This window comes from Daphnia magna, linkage group LG4 (assembly GCF_020631705.1).
Source record: "Daphnia magna isolate NIES linkage group LG4, ASM2063170v1.1, whole genome shotgun sequence".
NCBI classification, from domain to species: Eukaryota; Metazoa; Arthropoda; class Branchiopoda; order Diplostraca; family Daphniidae; genus Daphnia; species Daphnia magna.
This window is the reverse complement of record NC_059185.1, coordinates 2,473,727-2,494,373: the sequence shown is the minus strand read 5'-3', so window position 1 is coordinate 2,494,373 and position 20,647 is coordinate 2,473,727. Positions and strand designations below refer to the sequence as shown.

The window sequence follows — 20,647 nt, the reverse complement described above, 5'->3', positions numbered from 1 at the left end:
ATCGTGGGAAAATCTGTGTTTTTATTTATTCTCGGCGACACATGGATGGACTTCAGATTTGACAGATGATGAGTTGTTTTTAATTTTTTATTTTTTTAGATACTGTTGAGTGCTGTCAAAGCGGGTGCACAGATATCGGTGATATTGGCAATAACTTTGGCGAGAACTTTAGTTTTCCAAGCGTAAGCAACAGTGTCTGATTTCCGAAACGTCGAATGATCAAAATCCAGGAAGTCTTCTTTCAATTTTGGATCACTGGATTTCGTGTGGCTAGCCAAGAAGAATTTAGTCGGTTGAAGGACAGGCATTTCCAAGAATCGGAACAATTTCTTTGTCTCTATTTCGACGTTGGTGGCCAACTCTTCAAATTTCAACAGGTAGTGGCGATCAGGAAATGAAGTTCGAAGTCCTTTAATCAACTGTAGATCTTCAACCAATTCGGTACAGAGACGGCTAGCATTATTGCAACTAGGACTAACTTGGCACCACTTTAATCCGGCCCTAGATGACATTGTGCCTCGAGGGTCACGTACTAAATGAACAACTTTCCATTCTTTCGCTGAGGGATCGCTTTCCATTAGGGACATCAGCTTCTTGACCCTCAATTGAACAGTTTTAATGAGATTAACAGGGAAATAGGTGCACATTTGACCAACGAATTGTGGGTCATAACACAAGGAGCGATTGAATTGGCATTCATCCCAAACTCGTCTGTTCCTTTTCATGTCATTAGGAAGGCCACTGAGTCCATTGATGCTGCGCAGGTAATCAGCGGAAAATTTGCATCGAAAAATAGACTGGATTAGTTCCGTTTGTGATCCTGGATGATGATCCAAATACGACAAAGGTTCGAATGAATAAAAAACGCCAGGGGCGCTTTTAATGATGTCGCCAACGAACGTCGAACCGGATCTCCAAGTCGTAACAATAATGATTCGCTTGATCGGTATTGGTTCTGTTGAACTATTTGGCAATGGTTCCTCTTTTCACATTACGACTGTTAATATCAAGGAAGTAAGTGTAACAATAGCTAATTTGTGTTTTACCTTCAAGAGCGTGGCTATCAAATAGGTATGGCTTCATGATAACTAAATGGAAAATTATGAATGTCACAACAAATAAGAGAATGACGGCATTTTTCCCGAATTTCATTTTTGTTTGGTCAATTTCTGTGTCAGTTACAAAATTCGCACATGGACGTTGATATTTGTCTGTCGAAGTCACCCACTTTTTAAATATGTGTTTGGTTCGTGCAAGCACAACCCGCTGTAATACAGTCGTTACGTCTCTCTTGGGTCGAAACCATTCAATTCAAAGTTACAGCGAGCTGTGGAATTTAAGTAGATCTTGGGAGAGAATGACACGTTCCTCTGACCTTCATAAACCCAGCGAATGTTTCATCTATGGACTGCGCCTTTACAGCCACTGAGGCGGATGAATTGGAGAACCACCAAGACGACCTGATGTCTGGGACTGTTTATACAATAGCGGAGGTTATGTCGGTTTGTGTACAATGATGAATTCTTTGCTTCAACCGAAACGCTACGCACCTTTTTGACAAAGAACACCTGGGAACGCTTTGCCTTTGTTGGCCGTGTGTCTTTGTATGATAAGTCTGAAAATTCAAGTGATGATGTTTGATTTCTATTTCAAAAATGTTTTGCCAAGTGAGGTTGTTTAAAGAGATTGGATTACTTTAGCGCAGGAGGAACCAAGTTGTTCAAGCGTCTAAAAACTCAAGTCATTCGTCAAAACTCTCAAGCAGTTATCATCGACCGTCTAGGTCTGTGAACTTGTTTCGCTTTCAACGTCACCCAATCAAAAGACTGATCCAGTAAACAGCAATTTAGTGTTGAAACATGGTATCCACAGTTCCAACCTGATTAAAAATAATAACGTTTCTGGGAAGAATTCCTATTCTGATTCTTACTGTGGGATACGCTGGTAATTATTTTGTTAGAAGAATTTCGAAAACCATTAGACTCATCAGATCTCTTGAATCAATGGGCACGGTCTGGTTTGATTCGAAATATAATCCATGGTATCTCGTCAACCTCACGCGCCTTCAGCTGTGGAGGCAAGTTACATCAGATTGGTATACAACAGTCGGATCTCCCACCCTGGATTTTATAAGCCAAAGTTTATTGTTTTGATGTTAGATATCGAATAATTTAAACACGCTGCACGTTTAGCAATTTGCTTTGCTTATCGTAAAAGGAAGAAGTAAGAAGAATCGTAAAAAAACGCTGTAGTACTTAAGGTGGTTCTATATATTTGGCTTTCCCACTTACTCCATCTTGGTAGACAAGTCGTAAGTTTTGGACACATACGCCTTCTCATTGTGGACGACGACGCGCAATGTTCTTTTCAGCACTCGTATTCTAGCCTTTCAGGTGTTCAAAGCTGGCAAAGGTAAGTTCGCCTTCGGCGCCATCTACAACAACCTATCGTCATCAGTCAGCCAAGAATCACTCACGTGTAAGTGCGCCACCCTTAGTAGTCACGATAAGTGTATAAATGTCTGTATATGCATAGATTCTTATTTGATTAGATTGATTCTGTTTGGCGTGGTATAGGGCGACAGTTATAGTTACATGCAGATATGGTGCTGAGAATCAACGTAGACGCCCTTTTATCTGGAAGGAAACGCATTTGTCTACGCCAGTCAGCACTGAATTTCAAGAATATCGTGATACTATTGTCAATCAATCTGGTGATGGTTGTTATTTTGTCAAAACGGAACAAATGGGTTGAACAGGAACCGAATACGATGATTACCCAATCAATTCCTGGCAATGTAGTAACGATAAAAACAGTGCAAGAAGCCAGGTCGAGTAAATTCAAATCTATTTTGATATGGAACAGTCCTGAACGCATCGAGACGTCCCTATTCGGTACAGGGCATGAACCTTTTGTGCGACATGGATGTGAGGTTTTTGAATGCATCATCTTTGATAAGCAAACAGCTTTACCCGCTGCTAAATACGATGCAATAATCGTAAATGTGCACGAACTGTGGTTAACTCATCTCCCATTTTTCAGAAGGCAACAGCATCAACGTTTCATCTTCTTTACGCAAGAGTCACCAACTTCAATGTTTTTACTCAACGTCAATAACCTGAAAAATTATTTCAACTGGACGATGAGCTATAGATTGAATTCCGACATCCAATTATTATATGGTCGCATCCAGCCGCGGCCATCTGCCCCCAAGGCACGGAGGGAAACGCGGAAGTTGATTGAGGCCACAGGCCGACCGTCAGCCAGAAATTATGCTTCAAATAAAGTCAAGCAGGTAGCTTGGATGGCATCTCATTGCAATACAGCTAGTTTGAGAGAGACGTACGTCCGTCAACTATCTAAGTTCATTGCCATTGACGTTTATGGCGAGTGCGGCAATCTCAGTTGCGTTCGCAGCAATTCAAACTGGCTCTCTGACCCCGAATGCTACAACATGCTGGAAACGAAATACAAATTTTACTTGTCGTTTGAAAATTCCATCTGTGACGATTACGTCACGGAGAAATTTTTCGAAATCATGAACCGTAATATTGTTCCGGTGGTGTACGGTGGTGCCAATTACAACGAGATCGCACCTCCTCATTCGTACATCAACGCTCTGGATTTCACGCCGGAGACATTGGCTTACTACCTGAAATTACTCGACGCTAACGACACGTTATACAACGAATATTTTTGGTGGAAGGATCACTTCACGGTTGAAGCTGGGGTGGAGCAAATGGCTCGCCACGGCTTCTGCGATCTGTGCAAGAAACTCCACGAGGATCGGGGGGTAACCAAGTATTATCCTGAGCTGTTCTCTGAATGGCATCACACAAAAAGGTGCAAAACTTTCAATTCGTGGGAAATACACACTTAACTGACGTTCTCAAGCTGAAAATTATTTTGATTATATGCTTTTATTTTAATGAAAAACGATACATTGCATAAGCTATAAAATTTTTTCGGTTTCCATGGGATAAGACAATATACTTTGAGAGCCAGCTTGGCTTCTTGGTCAAGCCAATCCCATAAGAAGGCAGTGCTTTAGCGGATAGCGTTTCTCGGCCGTGTCTATATATGCAGATAGGAGGATAGATGCCAGATAGGAGGAAGACGTGTCAGTATATTTTATGGAAGAGGAAGGCGGCAAACGCTTAGAGATATTTGTCCTACAATTTAATGTGATAGGTGGGAGTATATTCGAACCATTCAATGACAAGTTTTCGAATTCCAAAAATGCGACTGCCAGTGCACTTGATCTCGAAAAGGAAGTTTCATCAGCGGGTTGCAGCTGTGCTAATCTTGCTGACTATATCGGGGACAACTATCTTTTTCACGAAATCTAATGGTAATTTGTGGTGGTAATGTTTATGTTGATCTAAACGCGTATATTCGCAATCCCCTCTTAGAGGCTGACCAACAGCATTATCAGCACTCAGATTCAGAATTACTGGGCAAAGGAAAGATGCCCGACAAAAGCCGGGATGAGCAAGACGAACTGGCTGCTCAAACGAGTAAAACATTTGTTGAAAAAACTAAAACTAAAATGAATGACACGGCTGTTAGTTTACGCAACACCGCCTATCCAGGAGTAAAAATCTATACTCAATATTTCAGGGCCCGCTCAGGCCTGGCGCCGTTGAATAACGTGCAATCACTCAAGCCCGAATTCGGCCCGGTAATTAATGATGTGCTTTCTTTCAAATATCCTATCACCATTCCACCATGCGCCAGCGTTAGCGGCAATCAAGGTGTTTTCATAGCTGTCATATCGGCTCCTAAGAATTTCAGGAGACGGGACATGATTCGCCGGACGTGGCCAGTCCATTTGAAATCTGCATACTATGACGGCCTAATGAGTGCAGCACACTTGGCTTTCTTTGTGGGGCTAACGGAAGGCAATTACGCACAAGCCCAAATTAAGGAAGAAAGCGAAGTCCACAGAGACATCATCCAGGTGGAGATGCTGGATACCTACAGAAACTTGTCACTGAAAATTGCTGGCCTTTTCAACTGGGTGAATAGTAACTGCGCCAATGTCAACTTCGTTTTCAAGGTGGACGACGATGTGTACGTCAACGTACACAACTTAGCCTATTTCGTTCAATCCTATCATAATTCGAAGAAGAGTATATTTGGGCACGGCTGGCCCATAGCATTTCCTGATCGAGGTAAATACAATAGCAAAATTTACATAAATTACAAGACAAAATTGCAAAAAAAATTGTGATACCCCTCAGGCGGTAAATGGAAAATGGCGTATACTGACTGGCCGTGGAATCAGTATCCCGAATATGTCAACGGCCCAGCTTATTTACTGCACGGAAGTGCAGTCCTTCCGTTGTTGGCTGCCTGTCAGACAACGCCAATGATGCCGTTCGAGGACATCTACATAACCGGCTTGTGTGCGGAAAGAGCTAGCGTCAAGAGACGGTTTTCCACCGGCACAACCAGGTGGATATTTTCTATTTATTTATTTATTTCCAACGGCATACAGGCTACTTGTGTTGCAAACATAGAATCGCTTGTATTTTGAATTGTAACCTATATATTTTTCTACGTCAAGATTCCTTTCTAGCCCCAATATGACGTCTAACGCATGCAACGTGCGCAATCATATTGCATGGGTGACGGACAATCATTTAGATTCCCATATCTTGGCTGACGACTTTTATCGCAATATTACGCAATGCGTTACCCAATCCAACGGAATCAAAAGGACACGTGACTACGCCGAACCCGTCCGGTTTCACTTTAATTAACTCAAACACACGAGTGTACTATACCGCTAAATTTTATTTCCTGTAACATAAGAAATCATTCAAATATATCCATGTCTATACATATCCATGTAGGCCTATTAATAACGTGATGTAGCCGATGTAGCTGGTGATATCCTTGACGTAAAGTGGAACACGAATTCATGTGGCATTTGCCGTAGCTGTTTGTCTCTTCCGACAAACTCATTCGAGTTCCTCTCTTCTTCTATCGAGGAAGACACGGGAATTGAAATTGAACCCAATTAAGAATTGGCCACCAATTTTCAATATTTTTACACGTGTAATATCATTAGGTCACGCTCCATCCAGTTGAGTTCCTGTAGGGTTTCCCGAGCGTAAACAAAGAACAGTGTTTGATAGCTGACTGAAAGAATCGGAAGGCATCTACGAAGAAGAATGACTAGCAATAGTGAGTGGGAAAAGGAAGAGGACAAAGACGATCTTGACGAGGCTGCAGGTAACACGAGTGGATCTCATAATAGCCAAGTCATATCCCGCACTTTGAAGTCATGTTATTCTTATGTTCTTGTTGGTGAACTTGTCAATGGGTTCTTGACGATTGGGTACACATCACACATTTGGATGCCAATGGTACATGACCTTTTGGATTGTTTACGGTGGCAAAGAATAGCCTGCATGCAAAACAGAGGCTATGCCAACTATACCTCGTTACAGGTAGGCTTGTCTGTGCGTCTTTGACAACCAACAAAGTGCTTTCAAGTACTCGATTTAACCCCAATTATATTATACAAGCCCAGTAAGAAGCGTTTCTTTAAAAAAACAAAAACAAAGGAAGGGTACGCTAAGGTTTCACAAAATTCTCACACATACGTACAGCATAACCTCCGGCATGGTCACACCTGCTAACGACATTCACCTTGGAGATAGAATATCTAGCCTATAGCATGAGAAAGCAGAGTGTGTTTGAGTGAAGAGGTTGGACAAGAAACTGCGTTAGGGTAGTAAGGTAGCCGTATACGTGCCTAGGCCTGTTTTGCACTTTTCTACTAATGTGTCCACAAAATCCAATTGAATACGTTCCGTTGAACGATCATTCACGGCCACAAAGGTGAAATTTCGAATGGAACTTCATCGATTGGTTTTGCTTGTTGGCAATGCAGTTTGCTGGTTGCTGGTTTTATCGGCTAGCGCGCGCCCAAACAACGAAAGACAATTGAAAACAGGAGGACATCAACTTGAACAGACTCGAGAAATGGCGATTGTTAAACTGTAGGTCATTTCCTTTTTTCAAAACTGGCATTTATTCGCTGATCAAACTCTATTCACGCCGCAGGGCAAGACTGTCACACAACGAACTTCCTGTTTGCAAAGGAAATCTTCTGGAACAACGGGAATACCATTACGAAGGAGAAAAGCTAGGATCCTTTGATAGCAGTCGGTTAATGTCCAAAAATGGCCCCTGTCGACTTTCGAAGTACACGGTTGAACGCACCTGTTTTGACACTATAAGAGAAAATAGACCAAAAAAACAATTGTTACACTTGGTATTCATCGGAGATTCGAGAATTCGCCAACAATTTTTCAACTTTCTCAGGGTAAGCGATTGACTGCTGATGTTATTTTGAATACGACAGAACTTAAAACGTCCAGAAAAACTTAGTATTAGGCCTAATAGCTGAGGGACTTGGTAATTAGATATAATATTCAGTTAATTCCAGATCACGACAGGAAGTGGCAGCCGAGTCCAATTCCGCCTATATATCATGGTGATATTGAAGTTATTAGTGACATCCTTAGCTTAAAGCTATCATTCCAATGGCGGCCATTACTAGACGATACCGTTATAGAATCAATACGTCATTGGTCATCTCCTAATGACGATACCGAGCGACCCTATTTAGTTTTCCTGAGTAAAAATGTTGCTTACAGCCTTTATAGGATGACCGCTAATTGATCCTATTTACAGGCATGGTTTTGTGGCACATAGTCCGCATTCACAGCCAAGATGAGTACAACGTTTACCAACATAAATTAAAGGTTATTAATCCAATACTCGGCCAGTTGGCAAAAGGCAGCCAAGTCATTTGGCTTAATCAATATCCAATGCTGACATTCTACGGAGGTATGCCGTATGGAGGAGTTAATGATTCGGACATTATTCTTTCAGAGAAGGCTCATCGGTACAACAAAGATATTCGGCGAATTTTTGGGTAAGCACCTTTAAGAAGTCCGTCAAAGTTTACAGGTAAAAAACCAAAAAGACCTGGCGGATAGATGCGCACTGGGATGGAAATTAAACAGTAGTAAGATATTTATTAATTTTCAGGAATCACAGCAGTGTACGCATATGGGATTCTAGCAATCCATTGGCCGAAGAATATGTTCGTGGTTGTGCTCTTTTTCGACGTGGCCATCCGGGGCCTCCTTTGTTCAGAGATCCAGATCATTCATTTATTGACTGCAAAGATTATATACACACAGGTTATTCGGCCCTCTCGCTAGCCACACAAATCTTGTTTAATGACATTTGTAATACTCAAATGGAAAATGACTTGTGAGAATAGCGTATATCTCCAGGCATTAAAGACAAAAAATGTCCTCGCCATATTTTCTTTTTCTTCCCAAAGTGTAAGAGCATCATAATATGTGACGTCAAAAGGTGGAGCACTGAACATATTCCAGTGAAAAATACGACCGTGCATTTCATCTCGAGCTGACCTGAAAAGCAAATGCTTAAGCTAAAAAAAAGCCTTTAGAAACCCAAATTGCAACAAAAGCTAGTATATACTTGGCTGTCTGGGGTTGTCTGTACAGTAGCGAAGGCCAGACTGACATGTGTACAAAGCAATGAGAAGCACTCAGCTTCGTCAGACACACTTAAGTTCAGACAAATACACCTGGGTAAACATCTACTGTTCTTGGCTGCATGTCTTTGCATGAATAGTTTGAGAACTTCAATATGGTGATGTTTCCTTTCTATTTCAAAAATGTTTTGCCATGGAAGGTAATTCAATAAGATCGGGTTACCATAGCATACATACATGTATACTTTCCACATCCTTCCAGAAGAATGTGTGCGCTGACCAATGGAGTCACGTAGTTTTGATTACATATCCCTGTCCTTTATTTTCATGCCATCTCATTGCCCAAAGCCAGCTGAGTTTAAGCCTCAATATAGTGTCTTCAAATTAAGCAGCAGTCTCTTTTTAGTTGCCCACGAGAACGTCTCAGTCGTGAATGAAAGAAACGTTAGAACATCGCAGTTATTTTTCAAACAGATCTCCTTATCGAAGCCAAACAATTCAACTATCCCATCTACGAGCAGACAGAGACGCAGAGTTACAGGATTTGTGACACCAATTAAATTGTCCCAAGTGAATAAAACATAATGCGTTTGAATTTCACGCTCATAGTACGGCTCTTAGCATTGCCTACGTTGTTATTGCCCTTCTTTTATATCACCGGTATCATGAAAGTTGAATTCAACTTCGTCGTAGAACGAACGGTCGGTGCAGCGGGGCAGGACCGATCCAGCCCACAAAATATTTACTCTCCTACGCCAGAAACACATCAGCAAAATGGGACTAGCAACACAGAATCATTGTCAGTCGAATACAATTTGATGGAAGACACTTATGGCAGAAAATGGGACAAGGATCGAGCAGCTAGTATGCATTTATCATCTAATGATTGTACGATGGGTATGTGCGTATAAAAGTATAGGTGCTCTTATGTTTCTTCATATAGTTCTTTGTAATCAAAATCGTCTCGATTTCAGATTACGCCAATGCACACAAGTTGCAACAGGATCATCCTTGTGTTATTCAACTGATTCGACGCGACTACCTACGCCCGCCCGCATCGAAAAGCCTCGCCTACCAAATGGATCATCCCGAATCAATCGATCCTTCCGACGGACAATCCAAAGCCATTTTAAAAATTTTACAGAACAAAGTAACAAATCAAACCGATTAAGAATGAAGTCCTTTTTTTTTTTCAGAGTTTCCTGTTGTATAAATAATCAGTGTAGCCTACACATGAATTAAGGAGAAATTAAGTGATGTGGGTAATGATTTTGTTTTGGTGTTTGAAGCGCCGTGGATTTTTCATAGAAGCCGGTGGCTTTGACGGGGAATTTCTTTCCAATACTTTATTCATGGAACGATCGCTTCAGTGGAGTGGATTGCTCATTGAAGCTGACAAGAAAGCCTATAGCAAACTGCTAAAACGCAACCGTAAAGCCTTCTCTTCGCCTGCGTGCCTCAGCACGAAGCCTTACCCAATGCAAGTTAAGTCCCCATCAAATAAAGTCATTTTTAATCTAACGAATTGCATCGTATTTTTTAATACTGAACAATGCAGGTTATTTACAATGGTTCTATTTCTTCTGGAAGTTTCGTCATTGATCAAGACGAAAACGATAGGCATGCCCCAAACGATGGTGCTGAATCAGCAGCCACCTTCAGCGACAGCGAGGACATTTACACAGTTCAGTGTTTCCCATTATATTCCTTACTTCTCGCCGTTGGCAGAACCCATGTAGACTATTTTGGTCTAGATGTTGAGGGTTCAGAACACAAAATTCTAAAAACCATTCCATGGCACAAGGTTTACATGCAAGTACGTACATCCACGTCCCTGTCATTTTCGCTAATTATGGTCCACGAAAATCTAACGATTTCACGTTATGCCTTGTTGTTTTATAGACATTAACGGTCGAATGGAATCATACTCCTGAGGGCGAAGCTGCCATTACTCAACTGATGGAAGACAATAATTTCATCAAATTTGGGCTTTTCTCAATGCCATATTCGCGTGAGGTAGTTTACGTTCAGGATTTTCTCTATGGATACAGGATATTCGGAGATCCGGTTGCTTAAACTTGTTTAAGATGTTGCGTAGCAGTACTGACTTGCATGTCTAACGTGAAAGCTCTGGAATTTGAAAATGGACTAAAAAATAATACACAATAGTTTATAGACTAAACGTGCCAATAAATTGATTTCAACCCCAAGACTCTGGCTAACGTTTTCTCCCTTAAAATTCAAAAATTAAAAAGTTAAAAAATGTATGAATGGGTCCTAGAACACACTGTGGAGCCAATAATTCGAGAAGTTTTCGACCATACAGCTCAGTATTTGGTCATCTCTATTTACGAAACCTTGGTGACAGGAAGCCAGAGACTTCGTGTCTGATGTTCAAGTGCCACTTCAGAGAGGCTGGACAAGAAACTAACGTCCAGGTAAATGCCGCCATAAGCAACGATGATTGACCTAAGCCACGTGAAAGTGCCGCTTTCTAATGGCTTGGAGGCCAGGCATGGCAAGAATACTTACGAAATGGATGGGCTGGCCCAGTCTTTAGTAAGACATCCAAGCGAGATGTTACTTGTCATGGCATCCATTATCTCTTTTCTTCACATACATAAAACAATTTGCAATTTCCCAAAGCTATCTTGCGGTGACGTAATAACTAGAGATTGTTACCCTTGGTAGAATGCAGGATCCAACGCAACACCGAAGAGCTCGTGTTTGCATCAACCGAAGTAGTCAGGTCAAAATTTGCTTTGCCATTCTCCTATTGGTAACAGTTTTACTTGTCATGCGTGATAATGGTATGATTATTCAAAGAAGCAACGATTGCCCGTCAACGGTCACCCATCAACAGATTATTGAATCGATTCACGAAAACTTGTCTCCTTCTGGAAACATATCGGTATGTATTTACGATTCATTATTTAAAAATCTGTTTGTTAGTATATAAGAAATTCTAATTGAAAAATCATAATGCTGGATGTTCTTTCATTTTTAATGCGTCCAGGAAACCCTTCGTTATCGGATTTCGGAAATCAATAGATTAAAACAAGAGAAACCGTCAGCAGACAACATTAGACGTATCTTATTTTGGACGAGTTTCTTTAATTGGAAAGGTTTTGGCGTCGGTATGGGCCGAGAACCTTTTGTCCTCGCAAAATGTCGTTTCACCAACTGCATGACCACAGATGACCGGAGTCTGTTAAACCAAAGCGATGCGCTCATTTTTCATCCCAACGATTACAACGCCAGTGATTTGCCTTCAATCAGAAACCCTGATCAACGTTACATATTCTTGTATTACGAAGCCCTGACTACCGAGAGGTATAGACTGCCCATTTTTTACGATCCGCTGCCGAATTTCTTCAACTGGACGATGACGTACCGTCGAGATTCCGACGTCCATTCGACTCATCCTTACGGCATAATCCGGCGCAAACCCAGTTCGCGTGTAGGAATCGTACTACCCGATCCTTTGCCGCCAGGGACGTCTGATCCTGGTGCCCTCTTACATATTCAAACTGACTCTAGTCGTTATTATGCGGCAAGTGCAAACAAGACCAAATGGGTCGCATGGTTCACATCCAGCTGCGTCACACCGGGTGGCAGGGAGGTCTTCTTCCGGCGAATGGCTCAATACGTTCCTATCGACATTTATGGCGCTTGTGGAAGCCTAAAATGCGGTCCGGAAAAAGGCAACGAATGCGACATGGCCCTGAAAACGTACAAGTTCTACATTGCGGCAGAGAATTCAATCTGTCCTGATTACGTTACTGAAAAACTGTACAGAGCTCTCGGAGCAGGCGCCGTGCCCATCGTTTACGGAGGTGCGGATTATTCCGCTTACGCTCCGCCTTATTCCTTCATCCATGCAGCTGATTTTGAATCGCCAAAAGCGCTGGCAGACTACCTGATCTTACTTGACCGCAATCCAGGTTTGTATTCGAGATATTTCGAGTGGACAAAGGACTGGGAGGTTGTACGCAATCCACTAGATGGATGGTGCAATTTATGCGAGAAACTAAACGATCCAGTTCAAAAGCCGAAAAGCTATGAAAATATTGGCCAATGGTGGTACGATAAAAATCCTTGCCTTCCGGGGACTTCTCTCCTGAACCTGTATGGCTTGTCGAACGAACCACTTTTAGGAAGGTTCATCTGATTTGTCCACATACTTTTATGTATTCGTTTGTTCCATGTTTTTGGCGATTTAGTAAAGAAATTGGTAGTCTATAGTTGGAAATACACGAGAAAGTAAACACGCAATTGTTATTTTACTGAGTGTTACAAAACCCGCCAGTCTGTTCATCCAGTCCAGTCCGGCATAAACCTGGGAGCTCTAAAGAACAGGTAAAATTTTGATTGCTGTGATGAACTAATCAGCAGACTCTTTTTTTCTGCTTGACATCGGAAATAGAAAGGAATGTGCTGGTTGCTGAATCAGAGAGATGGACAAGCAACATTCGGAAAAATGTTGTATGCAGTCATCATGGAAAATTCAAACGGGAAACTTCACACAATTTAAAATAAAATAAAAGTATCAATCAGAACAGTCTTATTCCTGAGTGTTATTCTCGCTATGAATATACGATAAGCCTAAGCCGGTAGCAACTAAAGTTTAGTGGCTTGGAATGTCACACATGAAAAATCCAAACAGTCCCTTCAGGACGTTAAACAGGTTGGTGCATGGATACCTTTTTATTCAGAGAATTCAACAGGTAAAACAAAGCAATCGATACAATTCATTGTATAAGTAAGCAAAGAAAGAGTATAAACCGTCATTTCTAACGGCGATGAGGAACAGACGAGCTCTCTGCAGAGCACTCTGCAAGACATATCCAACAAGGAAGGAGGAAATTAAGTTAGACGATTGGGCCTTTTAGCTATGCTTTATTTTCCAACGGCAAGTTGGCAAACACCGTATCCAGCTGGTAAGCAGGGAAGGACGGTACTGACACCAGGAATAGCAAGCGTCGAGGTGAAGGTGCTCGAGATGACTGACCAACTCGTTACGGTAACTCCTGTAGCAAAGGCGTTCCAGTTGAAGAATCGTTTACCACGTAGCTGCATGTCTGTGCTGACGAAGTCATTCGATTCACCGTCGTCTTCTATCGAAGAAGAAATGTCAAATGGCAATTGGCGAGAATTGCGGGCCATGCCAGTGCTGGGCGCTGCGGTTGGCATCACACTGTTGAATTGAATTTGGAACAACAAAGTCAAATGCGATATTACGTGGTTATAATATAAGGAAAGGCTAATAGAAACTCACATTCTGACTTCGCTGGGAACGATGGGATATTGGGCTGCAATGTCGTCACCTTGCTCGTCGTTGTATTCGGCAAATCGTCTTCTTCGTCCAGCGCATGCAACCGGATTCGGTGATAGGTTGGAGATGGCAACGCAAGTCGTGACGCTCAACGCCGTGCACGTTGACGTGATGGTGAACGTAACAGTTTTCAACAAGGGATTTCCGATGGTGCTACCAGTTAAAAATCGATTTTGATTATCATCTTCGATTTGTAAATCCTCTGGCAACGGGTCATATCCCTTGACTCTAGCGTGAATGTTATTTCCGTTGACGCCACCCATGTATGGATAATGTCCCTATATGTCCAGTAATTACACGATCAATTATTAAGGAAATCTAAATATTGAAAAAGAAAAACTCAAGCTGACCATGTAATCATTGAACATGGGATACTGGGCGAATGGCGACATCCAGGGATAGCCCATCATCATACGTGGATGATAAAATTGCTGTTGTGAAAGGGCAACGCAAATGGCCAGGAAGATAAGGGTAGGCTTCATTTTTCTAGAAGAAAAAACAAAGTTATTATTCATCAATACGGAAATGTGATAAATCTAGTAGTAATTCTTGCTTTCGTCTGATCGTGGTGCTGAAGGAGTCTTTACTGCGAGAAACTTGGAGACGACTAACACATCCCTATGACCTGCGACAACTCTTTATTTATAGTTAGAAAGATAAGCCACGTTGGTAAATGATCAAACAAGTTGTTTGCTCACACCAAAATGAAAAATTGTGGTCTTGCAACAAACAACCAAAGCCGAAATACGTAGAGTTATACTATAAACTTGTGTGCGCAGATGATAACACCTTCCCGTAAGATTCTTCCCAATTTGACCGACAACACCGTCATTCACCCCTCTCGCAATTCAACTTAGAGGCTGCAGAAATTGAACTATGCTGAATGTGTCATTGTAAAACAAATTTTATTGAGTTGGGACGTGTCATCAAACATTGCCTCACTTAACCCTGACTTTTAGTTCTTTGTGTTTGTTTAAGTCCTACTCTCCGGAAAGGCCAAGACCATTCCAGCATTTTCCTGAATGCAATTCAGAGTTTGTTTTAAGACTACTCAGTTAGACTCCGTCGAGTTCATGCAGTAGCACGCGATGATGTTGCAGCATTTCGTGAAGTATTCTTCGTGAACTTCTTTACCCATCACCTCAAGCAGTCAACGTCCAATAAAAAATTCCTTGTTTAATTTGGAAGTCAGACTACAGGACACCACGTCAGTCAAGTTTGCATGGCCCTATAACATTAGCGGTGACCAGCGCACGCTGCCAATCAAGCGCATTTAGGAAAACGTGCATTTCATACAATACATACAGTATATAGGCTAGTCATTTCGCTAAGTACTTGTCAGTGCAAAGGACTGATACAAGGGTATAGGCGGAAGATATGAAACACTATAGAATTCACCAATCACTGCCTCAGTGTATTTTTCTTCTTACTTAACACACACAAACCAAACACACAAAAACAAAAACAAACAATAAACTTCAAATCAGTAACCAGAATTAGGAGATCCAGCTGCCGATCAGTTCGGGCGCATTGTTTACTATCGTCACCCCAGTCAGTCGATAATTCCGGGTACGATTTATAACTTGAGTCTTCGTGCAACTTTTGACATAGATCGCAAAAACCATGACGGGACATATCATCCACGCTGCATTCCACCCGATAATGATCTTTCCACCAGAAATACTCGTTGTAAAGTGTGTCATTGGCGTCGAGCAAGTTAAGATACGCGGCTAATTCCTTGGGTTCAAACTTCCGCGCGTTGATGTAGGAATGTTCAGTACTGGCTGTAATCGGCTCCACTATACACAACGGGAATAATATGGTGAGCCATAATTGCCACTGACTATAGCTCGTTATTATTCTGGCGTCTCCACTACGCTGCCCGCACTTGACGATTGGTGGCCCACGCCACGCTCAAAGCTATTGCACGTTTCCGCCGAAGGCGAGTTCTGACGTAAACACTCTTTGAGTTTCACCTGTTTACAAGAATCCTTGAATTTTCCGTGCTTTAGCGGCCGCTGAAGGCTTTAAAACAGCCAATAGAATTGAGCTAAAATGGAGCACCTTGAGGAGAGAAAATTATACCTATACTGTTTGCTGCTTATAATATAAGGCAATAACACGTCATAAGCTAATACGACATCTTAAGAAATTTGTATTAATAATTGTGGTAGAATCAATTAATAATCATTCAATTAATAATCATAGTAGAATCAAAGAACAACGACGATTGAACAACTTTTAACTGCCCATCGGTAGGAATTTTTTGCATGATGGATAAAGAACACACGTCATATGATGTCTCATCTTCATGATGGCCGCCTAGTTCACCTGCCCTGATCGTAGAGACGCAGCCCGTAGATGAGATATTCGTAGACTTTGAGCTGATAGTCCTTGACGTAGTGGAAGGCGACTGCATGAGGAGAACAACATTTCATGTCCTATAAATTAATTGAAAACACTCTTTTTTTCAAAACCAATAGCCAGAAACTATGAAAGCACTATGCCAACTAACTTGTTTGAGTGGATAGTAGGAAAATTCTCTGAGATACCAAAAACCAGGGTTCTTCAAATGACCACATATCATGTCTTCCAGACTCCAGGGCAAGAAGCGTTCGACCTTGTGCTCATCACGAGAGTCAACTGCTGTTACGTTCAATTCTTCTAGGCAGATTCCTTTTTGGTTTTCAACAGGGCTGTTTTTAAAAACAACAAATTATGGAATTATAGCGTAGAATTAGATTTCACCCAAATTGAGATCCTCCGGTCCCTGATGATCGAGAACGCACTGACTGTTGGTTGCAAGTTTGCCTCTCGAGTTTCGTGAACGTGCTAGGGCAGTTTCGACAAACCGACGAATGGCGACTTTGGTTAAAATGTAGCCCGAACCACCGGACGTGAAGCCTTGCTGGACCTTTGGATGTTGGTATTTGAAACCGAGGTGCAGCGGCATGGAAGCGTTAAAATGTGAAAGCAAATGGCGCATGTTTTCCATCACAGCGTAACTGAATGTTCAAATGAGAAATATTTTATTACACTACAAGAACGAGTAGAAATTTACGTTACGTGTCATCGTCCGCTTTGTAGAACCAATCAGCGTCATCCAAGTGATGATGATACAGGTATTTTAGAGCTTCCTGAGTCTTCCCCCATAAATTTGCATACGTGTCGTCCACCGGCAGTGGAATGGCTTCTGGTAAAGTGTTGTCTTCCATAAGGTACAACGAGGCAATGGAGAATTCAGTCATACAAATATATGTTAATAAGGAATCGAAAAGACTAATTACCTTTGATGGAACTCATGAACAACAACTTGTCGCAACGTTTACCCCACGTCTGTTTAATCAACTGTGCCCTGGAATGCGTTTTGGGAGACGTGATGACCCAGCACAGAATTCGATCTCGTTTCTTTTTAACTTCAGATACTTTCGATGTTAATAGTGGAATTTGATGGCTGGGCAAGTCGTCTTGTTCAACTGATGGCTGTGGATGACACGGCGAGACCATAAGTTTTAACAATAACAAAGTTGATACAATACCAAATACGAATCCAATCAAGAATTTTCTCGAAAGAAGGATACAATGACACAGCCTTCTTTGATACATTTCCAGTAAATATCTGGTGTTCATTCGTGTCATTCTCAATTGTTTCGATATCGCTGTCTTTTCACCTGGTTATTTAACAACGAGGTTAGTCTAAGGCTATAGGCAACTGATCTAGCTTCACTAGTACTCGAAACGGAGACGTATACGGGTATTCTAGCACTACAAGCTATGCGTGTTGACGACACGTCAGGTGAAAAAAGGAAAACTGAATGACTTCAGAGAAGCGCAACAGCACGTTCAAGCGTCGAGTGCAAACAAAAGGGCAGTGAACACTCACAGTTTTGTCTTGAACGAAGTACAGACCCCACTCCTTTAGAGAAAAATGTGGATGCTGTGAAAATTGAAGAAATGACTCCCATCTGAATATCGAATCTTATAGCAATACAAACTACAGCTTAGTTATTACATTTAAGTGTAATTAGATTTCACAGCGAGTGACTGGCTTTCAGTAGTAAACACGTTTCAGTGAACCATTAATTAAATGCCATGCCATCAAATGGTGATTTAGTAATAGACAATTGACTATACTTGACTGGTTAAGCAGCTAGAGCAAGGTGAAAGCACTTCAAGGTACCCTAGCAGCATCGGAAGAATAGTTAAGAGTACCCTTAGAAATTTACTATAAATGGCTTGTCTTGTTGGTTTGTCTCCTGGAAATTTGATCCCGAAATTTGCTTCCTCAACTTTTGAAATCATGTGTACCTATGTGTTGCATAAGGGCTTATACACTATGCAAATAATTTTAATCGTGCCTACGCCTGTAACTTGTCTTGTGATGGCAAACAAATGCTTGTAGCGTAGCAGGAAAATTCATACGTATATAAAGAATCGTGACACGCCATGAAAATCAATCAGTTGTCTTCAAGCTGTTTAAATATAACCGTTCGTTTTGGCAAAATTCCTTACAAGACGGTTATTATTATGCTTGTAGCGTAGCAGGAAAATTCATACGTATATAAAGAATTGTGACACGCCATGAAAATCAATCAGTTGTCTTCAAGCTGTCTAAATATAACAGTTCGTTGTGGCAAAATTCCTTACAAGACGGTTATTATTTACGAAATAATTAATCGATACAAAATTATGCTTAATAATCTGATTACTTGTAGGAACCAAAATGAAGGTGACCATTCTATTCCTGGCCATATGTGTGACTCTTTCTCAGCAGCAATTTTATCATCCCCGTATGATGATGGGTTACCCGTGGATGCTGTCGCCATCATTTGCCCAACAACCCATGTTCTTCAACAACTACATGGTAAGCATTGACATCAATTGACATTGATTTTTGATCATCACGTTACGTTTGTGCCCCTCCTGATGATCCAGGACCATTATCCCTACGAAGGAGAAGTTGACAATATTCAAGCGAGAGTTAAGGGCTACGAACCTTTGCGTCAAGATGCGTTCACGGGGCAAGAAGAAATTGGACAAAATCGATTTCTACTCAACTCGGGATCGTCTTCCATCGGAAATCCCTTGTTGAAAACTGTTACCTTAACGATCACGTCAACCTGCACGGCACTCAGCATCACGACGTGCGTTGCCATGACCAACCTTTCACCGAATCCAGTTGCATGCGCCGGAAGAAGAAGACGATTTGCCGAATACAACGACGAGCAAGGCGACGACATTGCAGCCCAATATCCCATCGTTCCCAGCGAAGTCAGAATGTGAGTTCGTGTCAACCTCTCCTTCATGCCACACAGTCGTGTTAACTTTGAGAAATCTATTAAATCCCGAATTGAATTATTCATAGTGTGATGCCAACGGCTGAGCCCAGCACAGGCCTGACCCGTAATTCTCGTGATTTGCCATTTGGAATATCTTCATCGATGGACGACGACGGTGATTCGAATGGTGTGGCCACCATCGGCACGCAAAACCGTGGCAAACGCTTCTTCCAACAAATTTGGAATGCCTTTGCTACAGGAGTAACCACAACCACATGGTTGGTGGTCTCGAGCACCTTAACTTCGACGCTTGCTATACCTGGCGTCAGCACCGTCCTTCCCTGCTTACCAGCTGGTTACGGTGTTTGCCAACTGGCCATTGGAAAATAAAGCGTATAATAACAGAAGCCAATACAAGCCGTTTGCACACGATATATTTGAATATCAGTAGAAATACTGCGTGCAGTTTCTTTTGCATAAATGTTTCATATGCGATTGCGGATAGCTATATATAATTACTGTTTTAATGTATTGTGTTTTTGTATTGGTTGTATCTTTGCCTCAATAAAGAGTAATATGAAAATGAACCTACGTTAATCAAATGGAGTATGACTGTAAATGTATTCGACATTGCTTCAGTTCAAAACGTCGTAATAGGTTTTCAAGTCGGTCTTATAGTGGCTTTAGTTGAGTCAGGTCAGTAACACCAATTTTAGCGTTTCTCCCTCATTTCTATCTTTCGAAGACGGAGCGCTTTTCATATAGAACCGAGGATGCTGTCCCTGCTTCGCTCTTTTAGGTTGAATGGCAATAAAAACTTTTCCTGTCCTCAATCCATACATCCCACTTGGGAAACGGGATCTGAATTGATCAGTTACGTTTCTTTCCAAAAAGAAACATATTAAACGACGGATCATAAGGTGTCAATTTTTAGCGTGTCATAAGAAATACTGCATACAAAGATTTGTTATTTAGCTTCGAATAGTCATAATTGCCGCGTCATAATTTGCAAGGTGTTAACGTCATGCCTATAATAGCTGACATTAAATGAAAGATGTGACTCGTTCATAAGAGCCAATGTAAAAATGTTAGTTAACGTCCATGAACTTAACATGCTCTGCAATTCGGAGGGTGTTAAAATGCCACACTTGACCGGTTAGATAAATAGGCTACCAAGACCATAACGCATCAGATATTTAAAGACAAGTTTAAGATACGCACATCCGAAAGGGTGTTTAGACAACCAAGAGGGGCTCTTATGGTAGAAGCTGTGCGTGACATTTTCATTTTCAAACAGTCAAACTTCAATGCGTACCCCAGCTCTGATGGTCAAGTGAGCAAACGGACTTTTGGGAAAACCTTATCCAACTCGGGGGCAAACTTTAAAGGGCATGAAGGACTCAGCAGAATTCGAAATAAAAACTAATTTATTTCTTAGAATATTCGTACATTTCAGGTGGGCCGCGTACCAGATGCTTTCTGAAC

The 20,647-nt window shown here is 41.5% G+C and overlaps 9 protein-coding genes across 14 annotated transcripts; 6 read left to right on the top strand and 3 right to left on the bottom strand.

Annotated features, from left to right (window-relative positions):
* Position 1: 1 nt before the first annotated feature.
* LOC116934722 (carbohydrate sulfotransferase 7-like) lies at positions 2–1,433 on the bottom strand. The gene is made up of 2 exons (XM_032942181.2): positions 1,047–1,433; positions 2–982 (listed from the first exon to the last, which is right to left on the bottom strand). Exons 1-2 carry the CDS (start codon positions 1,150–1,152, stop codon positions 96–98), a joined length of 993 nt encoding a protein of 330 aa, XP_032798072.1. The 5' UTR covers positions 1,153–1,433; the 3' UTR covers positions 2–95.
* An 883-nt stretch (positions 1,434–2,316) lies between these two features.
* Positions 2,317–3,893, top strand: LOC116934720 (alpha-(1,3)-fucosyltransferase C). Of its 2 annotated transcripts, none has more exons than XM_032942180.2 (2): positions 2,317–2,478; positions 2,552–3,893. In XM_032942180.2, the coding sequence occupies exon 2, from the start codon at positions 2,603–2,605 to the stop codon at positions 3,878–3,880; it is 1,278 nt and encodes a 425-aa protein (XP_032798071.1). In that variant the 5' UTR covers positions 2,317–2,478; positions 2,552–2,602; the 3' UTR covers positions 3,881–3,893. The 2 variants fall into 2 exon arrangements, with proteins under 2 accessions (XP_032798071.1, XP_032798070.1); XM_032942179.2 differs by having other exon boundaries at positions 2,322–2,478; positions 2,577–3,893.
* Positions 3,894–3,923: 30 nt separating this feature from the next.
* On the top strand, positions 3,924–5,849 carry LOC116934724 (UDP-GalNAc:beta-1,3-N-acetylgalactosaminyltransferase 1). Its single transcript, XM_032942184.2, has 4 exons — positions 3,924–4,351; positions 4,413–5,174; positions 5,244–5,457; positions 5,570–5,849. Exons 1-4 carry the CDS (start codon positions 4,216–4,218, stop codon positions 5,763–5,765), a joined length of 1,308 nt encoding a protein of 435 aa, XP_032798075.2. The 5' UTR covers positions 3,924–4,215; the 3' UTR covers positions 5,766–5,849.
* Positions 5,850–6,615: 766 nt separating this feature from the next.
* LOC116934725 (N-acetylneuraminate 9-O-acetyltransferase) lies at positions 6,616–8,654 on the top strand. 3 transcript variants are annotated; one of them, XM_032942187.2, is made up of 6 exons: positions 6,616–6,750; positions 6,905–7,013; positions 7,078–7,339; positions 7,453–7,654; positions 7,711–7,954; positions 8,071–8,654. In XM_032942187.2, exons 2-6 carry the CDS (start codon positions 6,997–6,999, stop codon positions 8,300–8,302), a joined length of 957 nt encoding a protein of 318 aa, XP_032798078.2. In that variant the 5' UTR covers positions 6,616–6,750; positions 6,905–6,996; the 3' UTR covers positions 8,303–8,654. The 3 variants fall into 3 exon arrangements, with proteins under 3 accessions (XP_032798078.2, XP_032798077.2, XP_032798079.2); XM_032942186.2 differs by having other exon boundaries at positions 6,619–7,013; XM_032942188.2 differs by having other exon boundaries at positions 6,619–7,013; positions 7,711–7,989; positions 8,071–8,201.
* A 129-nt stretch (positions 8,655–8,783) lies between these two features.
* On the top strand, positions 8,784–10,730 carry LOC116934726. Of its 2 annotated transcripts, XM_045172178.1 has the most exons (6): positions 8,786–9,256; positions 9,290–9,445; positions 9,523–9,698; positions 9,838–10,032; positions 10,107–10,364; positions 10,451–10,730. In XM_045172178.1, the coding sequence occupies exons 1-6, from the start codon at positions 9,133–9,135 to the stop codon at positions 10,622–10,624; spliced, it is 1,083 nt and encodes a 360-aa protein (XP_045028113.1). In that variant the 5' UTR covers positions 8,786–9,132; the 3' UTR covers positions 10,625–10,730. The 2 variants fall into 2 exon arrangements, with proteins under 2 accessions (XP_032798080.2, XP_045028113.1); XM_032942189.2 differs by having other exon boundaries at positions 8,784–9,445.
* Positions 10,731–11,115: 385 nt separating this feature from the next.
* LOC116934728 (alpha-(1,3)-fucosyltransferase C) lies at positions 11,116–12,823 on the top strand. The gene is made up of 2 exons (XM_032942191.2): positions 11,116–11,459; positions 11,565–12,823. The coding sequence occupies exons 1-2, from the start codon at positions 11,241–11,243 to the stop codon at positions 12,717–12,719; spliced, it is 1,374 nt and encodes a 457-aa protein (XP_032798082.2). The 5' UTR covers positions 11,116–11,240; the 3' UTR covers positions 12,720–12,823.
* Positions 12,824–13,236: 413 nt separating this feature from the next.
* LOC116934729 lies at positions 13,237–14,588 on the bottom strand. The gene is made up of 4 exons (XM_032942192.2): positions 14,437–14,588; positions 14,234–14,369; positions 13,827–14,161; positions 13,237–13,745 (listed from the first exon to the last, which is right to left on the bottom strand). Exons 2-4 carry the CDS (start codon positions 14,363–14,365, stop codon positions 13,448–13,450), a joined length of 765 nt encoding a protein of 254 aa, XP_032798083.2. The 5' UTR covers positions 14,366–14,369; positions 14,437–14,588; the 3' UTR covers positions 13,237–13,447.
* A 1,432-nt stretch (positions 14,589–16,020) lies between these two features.
* LOC116920957 (glycoprotein-N-acetylgalactosamine 3-beta-galactosyltransferase 1-like) lies at positions 16,021–18,253 on the bottom strand. 2 transcript variants are annotated; one of them, XM_045172571.1, is made up of 6 exons: positions 17,617–18,253; positions 17,171–17,554; positions 16,950–17,091; positions 16,632–16,888; positions 16,399–16,559; positions 16,021–16,324 (listed from the first exon to the last, which is right to left on the bottom strand). In XM_045172571.1, exons 2-6 carry the CDS (start codon positions 17,520–17,522, stop codon positions 16,211–16,213), a joined length of 1,026 nt encoding a protein of 341 aa, XP_045028506.1. In that variant the 5' UTR covers positions 17,523–17,554; positions 17,617–18,253; the 3' UTR covers positions 16,021–16,210. The 2 variants fall into 2 exon arrangements, with proteins under 2 accessions (XP_045028506.1, XP_045028505.1); XM_045172570.1 differs by having other exon boundaries at positions 17,171–18,253.
* A 100-nt stretch (positions 18,254–18,353) lies between these two features.
* LOC116934732 lies at positions 18,354–19,749 on the top strand. The gene is made up of 4 exons (XM_045172575.1): positions 18,354–18,401; positions 18,599–18,747; positions 18,819–19,162; positions 19,249–19,749. Exons 2-4 carry the CDS (start codon positions 18,607–18,609, stop codon positions 19,550–19,552), a joined length of 789 nt encoding a protein of 262 aa, XP_045028510.1. The 5' UTR covers positions 18,354–18,401; positions 18,599–18,606; the 3' UTR covers positions 19,553–19,749.
* Positions 19,750–20,647: the final 898 nt, after the last annotated feature.